This window comes from Musca autumnalis, unplaced genomic scaffold (genome assembly GCF_047663935.1).
Source record: "Musca autumnalis isolate F117 unplaced genomic scaffold, ASM4766393v1 scaffold_4, whole genome shotgun sequence".
NCBI lineage: Eukaryota > Metazoa > Arthropoda > Insecta > Diptera > Muscidae > Musca > Musca autumnalis.
Genome location: NW_027411977.1, coordinates 132,948,169 through 132,955,728, shown reverse-complemented (window position 1 = coordinate 132,955,728; position 7,560 = coordinate 132,948,169). Strand labels below are relative to the sequence as shown.

General features: G+C 36.6%; 1 protein-coding gene across 1 annotated transcript; it reads left to right on the top strand.

Annotated features, from left to right (window-relative positions):
* The first annotated feature begins 1,097 nt into the window (after positions 1-1,097).
* On the top strand, positions 1,098-2,739 carry RpS9 (ribosomal protein S9). The gene is made up of 4 exons (XM_073983994.1): positions 1,098-1,170; positions 1,377-1,623; positions 1,823-2,009; positions 2,448-2,739. The coding sequence occupies exons 2-4, from the start codon at positions 1,401-1,403 to the stop codon at positions 2,620-2,622; spliced, it is 585 nt and encodes a 194-aa protein (XP_073840095.1). The 5' UTR covers positions 1,098-1,170; positions 1,377-1,400; the 3' UTR covers positions 2,623-2,739.
* The last annotated feature ends 4,821 nt before the right edge of the window (positions 2,740-7,560 follow it).

Here is a 7,560-nt window from a genome sequence, read left to right as displayed (position 1 = left end):
TGAAATCCAATGGATTTCGGATGAGTTTTCATTTGTATTGACAGTTGAAATCGAGTGGACCGCCTTGAGAAGACTGATATAAGGTGTGTACGATAACTTTCCCAGCAATAATTATTCAGTCAGTTCCAGCAACCTCTCTCAGTGAATTTTACTCTCTCAAGCAAGAAAAATTGCAGAAAGTTATCGAACAGCATTTTCCAAAAACTTGCAGGAAAGTCAGCTGCTTCCGAAAATGTATGAAATTTGTTTTTGTTTCTTTTGATATTTTAAACCAAACGGAACAAAAACATAAATTTTATAATTGCACTTTACTTATTTAATGCTTTAATACTATCCACAACGCTTTAGAATCTAAAAAAATGTACTATTGTTAAATTTTCTTGGTCAAAAATGTTAACATTTCGATTTGTTTACATTGAACAGGTGATTAAAAGTCAGCTGATCAGACTTGCAAATTTTTGTGGGACAAATTTTCCCAGCAAAAATTTGCAAGTTCTCAGTCACAAAACTCTCCAAAAATCTCTCCAAACTCGCTCTCTTTTGCTGGATAATTTTGTTATCGAACAGCATTCAGTAAAAATTTGTACGAATTTGTACAAATTATTTGGTCTGTTCCTTTACTTTGTCTGTGTTTAGACACACAAATTTCTCGGGAAAGTAAATTGAGTTTTTTGGGAGAGAGCGGAGAGGAAAAAGCTCCTCAATACTCTTTCCTACCCCCTATTGCCTAAAAACTGAATTTACTTTCCCGAGAAATTTGCGTGTCTAAACACGGACTTTTGAAAGCGGTAAAACCGGCAAAAGTAGCAAAAGTTGTAAACTGCTACCATATGAATTGTATGGTGTCTGAAGTAAAGGAACGCTTTTCGAGTAAAAAGTGGTAAAACTTGAAGATTCTTGCACGTAAAGGAACAGAGCTAATGGGTTATCGTACACACCTATAGAAACTGAAATTTTCCACTTGAATTATTATTTCTGTTTTACAACATATTGCTTTATGTGAATATTTCAATTAGTTCAGTAGTTCAAAAGAAGAAGAAGAATGCCACTCACTTCAAAACATGGGCGAACATAAAACAATATGGCAACACAAAACTTTGACATTTTACAAAAATGTCAATTGACGTTTTGCCATTTTCTTTCTTTCTTTGTTGAATCGTCAAACCGAATGTACGTAAAAATTGTGTGCCTCAATAAAATTAAAAAAAAAAAAAAAACAACTTACATAAAATAAAATCTACAAATAATACAACTAAATAATGAATAGAATTCATTGGAATTGTGATACGTATAAAAATAATAGGAATATACTTCGTGATGCTTGAGATATTTGTGGATTTAAAAGTTAACCTCAATTCTATTTTTCCTATTTACAGTATTCGGCTTGAGTTGGTAACAGCATGGTGAACGGACGTATACCTTCGGTCTTCTCGAAGACCTATGTCACTCCTCGCCGTCCTTATGAAAAGGCCCGCTTGGACCAAGAATTGAAGATCATTGGTGAATATGGTCTCCGCAACAAGCGTGAGGTCTGGCGTGTCAAGTACGCTTTGGCTAAAATCCGTAAAGCCGCCCGTGAATTGTTGACTTTGGAAGAGAAAGACGAAAAGAGATTGTTCCAAGGTAAGCAAAAAACAAAAAAAATCACAAGTCCTTCCAGTAACTTGTTGACAATGATGATTTAGTATTTTATAATAATTCTGACACTTCTTGTCTGAAATCAAAACCATTGACGATATTAACACGCTGAAGCATGTATTGCAATCCAGTGATGTGTTTCTTTTGGAGATAGTTAACTAACGAGTGTGTTTTTCTTTTTCAGGTAACGCTTTGTTGCGTCGTTTGGTTCGTATTGGTGTGTTGGATGAATCCCGCATGAAGCTCGATTACGTTTTGGGCTTGAAAATTGAAGATTTCTTGGAACGTCGTCTCCAAACCCAAGTTTTCAAATTGGGATTGGCCAAATCCATTCATCACGCCCGTGTCTTGATTCGTCAACGTCACATTCGGTAAATATTCTCCTTTCTGATATATGATGGACAAAGAAAGTGTTTGCAGCTTTGTTAAATGGACAGCTAATACTTTTGATTGATCTTTGTGTGATAATTTATTACGCTCAAATTGTTCAGTAAGACCACTTGGGAGTCGAACAATTTACCCTGAGTTGTAGAAGGAGGTATGGGGTATATTGTACCGACTCTCAACGTCTTTTGGTATTGGTTTCCCTCTGCCCCCATATGCGCATTATGTTCTGGTGGGTATAGAAACCAATTGAGTTTAGGTCCAGCCTAGACACTCAACCGAGTAAGTTGGAAAACATAACTCAAATGAACTCTGCAACAAACTGAACCTTAGAAAAGAAGCTCTTAAAGAACCTCCTTTTCCCAATGTAGCATTAGATAAAAATTAATATATTTTTCTTGTTTCTTTTTTTTTAACAATTACAGCGTCCGCAAACAGGTGGTCAACATTCCCTCATTTGTGGTCCGTTTGGATTCCCAAAAACACATTGACTTCTCCTTGAAGTCACCCTTCGGTGGCGGCCGCCCTGGTCGCGTAAAGAGGAAGAACATGAAGAAGAACCAAGGTGGTTCTGGTGGTGCCGAAGAAGAAGAAGATTAAACTGTATGCTCCTCTTCTTTTTGCTTAAGGACCTAAACAAAGTTCATTTGTTTGCTTGTGGTTTTATACATGGATATTATATAAGCAAATAAAGAGCCTTTTTTAATTTGTAAATTATTTTGTTGGTGTTTTATTGAAATGCTATCATTGTTTTTATGTATTTACATTGGGAAGATGATAGTTGAAATTGGTCTGCACATTTTCCATTAGTTGCAAAGCCTTAAAGTTCCACGATGACACTAATATTTTAGGGGTCGATTATGGATAGCAACCCAACTCCGGTTGAATTGTCCACAGCAAATTTAGGGGTCGATCATCGATAACAATTATCGTTGAGTGGCGTTGCCAGTTGTCAAAATTCATCCACGTATGGCAACTCTCAACTGAAGTTGCGAATCTCAGTTGACGAAGCGGCTGTTTTTCAGCAACCACCAATTTTCAGTTGCAGTGAACATTTTCGAAGAAACAAAAAGTAAAATAGAAGGAAAAATAAACATTTTGTTAACAATTATTGATTCTTTGCATCATTAATTAATTTTGTGTATCAATATGGTGAAAATAACGACAAAGCAGCAGTTCGAAATATTAATTGATAAACTGAGTGAAAATCCAAACTTAGCCTGAGGAGTTCGCGAGTTTTGGTGAAACCAAAGCCACAGCGGATGAAGCGTGGAGGTCCATTTCGGACAGTTTAAACAGCCATGAACCTCCAACACGAACACCTGAAGAGTGGCAGAGTCTGGATTCACTTTAAAGCAAAGTTGAAAAAGAAAATGCCTCAAAATAAACTTCAACGACACTGGTGGTGGTCCATCACAATAAGTGAATTTATCGCATTTGGAGCGGACAGCAGCAAATCTTTTGCAAATGAATTTGGTGACAAATACAGTAGGTTCAGTTTAAGTACAAATGACGAACATCCTCCATCTATATAGCCAACTACACCAGGGCATTTCGTTTTGAAAAAAATGGTTTTTATTTTGCCTTTTTTCCTCCTCTGTCAACTTCGAAACGATCCCAATTTTGGCACAATTTGTCCTCTATCAAGTGGACAACTTCCTTCAATACTCTCGACAATGTAGATTGAGCCATGCAATTGTTGAAATCATTGCCATGGGACTTTTGGAAACTTCCGTCCTCCAAGAATCTCAACGCTGCGCACACTTTTAAAAGTGGGGGTATTCCTGTTGATCTGTAACTTTCTTTGAAGTCATCCTTTAACGTTTCCACAACGTAAACTACGGCATCCTTTGGCAATCCAAAATACGCCTTAAATCTGAAATGATTATACAGATCTTTCCACATGATCATCAGCTTACAGTGCAGATGGCAATTCCAATGGATTCGACTTTTCCCTCAAATTTCTTCTAATTGATGCAATGTCCTTTACATTTTCTTCATCATCAAAAAATAATTCCACCGAACTTATCATTTTTTTGGACAGCAAATAAAACTTGACGATCCGAAGATTCAATGGGCAGGTTATATTCCAATCTTGGGTTGTTTTCCAAATTTGCTCGAAAACTCAGCCAAAATATTAAAATATTGTCCAGAATACACAAAAGAGTTATCCAAAGCGCAATTATTTTTAAAATGTTTCTTTTTTTTTGGCGAATAGAGGACATTAATGGTACAACATTTCGTCTCAGTCGCGCAGACAACTGACAACGCAACTCAAGTTTAGTGGCAATACAAGATAGACCCATTAGTAATAGAGTTTTCTATTTCCGCTTTAAAATCTATACTTTCTTACAATTAAATTAATAGCTGAAGGTTCAAAACACTGATATTGATTGAATTTGACAAAAATTTCCGTCTTTTTACTCATTTTAATTGCATGTTTTTCTCTTCTGGCAACGAAACTACAGTTGAGTTGCTATCCATAATCGGACCCTTAGACCCACAAGATGATTTTGTTAAAAATTTCGGCAACATAAAGATATCGACTATTCAGCTAAATATAGAATCGGGCTGCACTCATTGAAAAGGAAGGTCTGCGGGGAAATAGTTTTTTATTTTGGTTCGCTGGAAACTTCGTTGTCATGCCACGTACCACGATGATTATGTCTGGCGAACAGTGATATTCTCTACTAAATACATATGTACCTATATTCAAATCATGAAGCTGCGGAGCTCTGTCAGCACTAGGACAAAACGTCACAATTCAAGATGTGCGTGCACTGAAGTTCCCTTGGTTCAGTTAGGCCATATCCTGGTGTACAGCGATGTACACATCGAAGAATTCAACCTTGGTAGTTGCACGCTAGATACAGACAGATATGTACTACAAAAGTTTCAGAACATACGTAAGTACAATGAGTTGGGCGTAAGACCGGTAAAAGATCCCACGCGGAGAGGTATAGATGCTGAAGTAGACATTTTCCGAGATGTGGGCCTTCACAGTTCCGTAAACAGCCTTGATTTAGGGGTAGATTATGGATAGCAACTCAACTGTAGTTCCGTTGCCAGAAGAGCAAAGCATGTAGCTAAAATGTGTAAAAAGGCGGATATTTTTGTCAAATTAAATCAATATCAGCGTTCTGAACCTTTAGCTATTAATTTAATTATAGAAAAGTATAAATTTTATTGCGGAAATAGAAAATTCTATTACTAAATTTGCTGTGGGTAACGCAACTGGAGTTGGGTTGCTATCCATAATCGACCCCTTATTAAATACATATCTTTTTCTGAAATCTGACCATTATAAAGCCCTTATCCTGATTACAACGATATATTTTCCTGTGGAAGATTACAAAAACTTAAAGTGCGTTTATATATAGCCGGATTTATTAACAAACTCACTGTGTTTCAAATGTCAATTCCATTGCTTATATTTTAAACAAATCCTCATAAAGAAGGTTAATAATAATTGTTCCACAAACATCCCAGGCGGACTTCTCTCATATCAATGAGTGCACCCCGATTCATAGTAAGCGCAATGATATGGGACCAACAGTTTATCGCCGAGTCCGAACGGTGTATCCTAAGTCACCACTTGTAGAGAAGTTTTACATGGCTGAAATACTCAGGAAAGGTCGCCAACATTACTGAGGGGTATTTTGCCACCGTTGAAAATTTGATGTTGCCTGGCCGGGGAATAGAACCCACGACCTTCTGCGTGCAAGACGGGTGTGCATACCATTGCACCATGGTGGCATAAAGAAGGTTAACCCTGCAAAAGGCTGTAATAATATACATGGCCTTATAGATTTAAGGGGGGGCAGTGTGACCCTCTCCATTGATGGCATTCTTAAATTTCAGGTCGCTGGTCGGTCATCCACAATAATCAAATTCTTATTAAAGGATCGCCTTCAGAAGCGAACTTTAAACCCCAATATGTCGTGTTGGAAGCACATAGGCCAGAAAAAAATGGCTTATTCCTAGTTTAGCTATAACTGTCGGATAAATCTGAAATTTTTACCATAGATAGATCTAGATGCCCTGATTACGAAAATCTAAAATTTTACCGGATATATAACCGGATTTTCTGAACCGATATGGGTATCAAATGAAAGCTTAAAATAACACCCTTTTAATGATTTATTTTCTGTTGAGATGCTAAACCCGGTTTGGGAGTTAGAGAAAAAAGTATATTTTTACTATACAGTACCGTGCAAAATAATAGCAGTGTGAAATTGCTATGTACGAAAATGCTGCTATAAATCCTTAAAGCAATTCAATTAATATATATTTTTCAATTAATATATAAATCCTTAAAGCAATTCAATTTTCTCCATCAGGCGAATGCTTATAAGGTACCTGACCACTCGGGCTAAAACATTTTACATAAATTAAAATTAAATTAAGTTAGAAGCATTGTGGCGTTTTTTTATTGGGATAGCGTTTGCAATTTTGTTTTTATACCCTCCACCATAGGATGGGGGTATATTAAGTTTGTCACTACGTTTGTAACTACTCGAAATAATAATTGTAGACCCCAAAAACTATATATATTCTTGATCAGCGCGCAATTCTACATCGATATAGCCATGTCCGTCCGTCTGTGGAAATCACTCTAGCGTCCGAACGGATTGACGTAGGTGGATGAAATTTTGGGAAAATCTATTATTTGTACGTAGGACTTTCGGTATTGAAAGTGGGCTATGTAGGTCCACGCTTTCGTATAGCCCCCATACAAAATGACGCGTGACGCGTCGTCGTTTTAAGGAATTTTTAAGATATTTGTCCCATTTTACCACCGAATTGGTTGTAATTTGGTATTTTGTGTCTCCAGAGACCAAAAAATATTCCTAACAAAGTTGGTTTATATAGGTCCACGTTTTGGTATAGCCCCCATATAACGCCCCATATAAAGTACGCGTCATTTTAATATATTTTGAATGGATTAGTACCATTTGACAACAGAATCGGTTGCAACCTTGTATTTTGTGTTTCCAGAGGCTAAGAAACATTTCTACGATAAAATGTTTATATAGGTCCACGTTTTGATATAGCCTCATACAACTCCGACGAAAGTGTCTGCGAAAACGATTCAAACCTTTTCCACTAGTATGTGTCGTCGAATTTCAACGAATGCACACACCAAAAATTTGGTCGGAGTTGTATGAGGTTGCCAAGGAAAAACTTCTCATTGAACTTTTTTCTTTGCTTACCTTTATACTTCGAGCTGACGATTGATGTTTGGGTATAAAAAGTTTCTTGTTGAAGAAGTTATTGAAAAATAACTTCGGTGGAGAATATCCACAAACAAGAAACAAGGGAACTGATGAGATCCAGTGGCGTGGATCGAAACTATAGTATTCCCTGCCTTACCCCTTGGCGAACAATGCCAAATCTTTTCCACTAATAAAATAGTTGTTTTAAAATATTAAAACAACAACAATGGGATTAAGCCAGACTATTTTGAAAAAAAAAAAAACAAAATTAAATTAAGTTACATGTAATTTTATAACTCTGTTCCTTTACGTGCAATCTTCA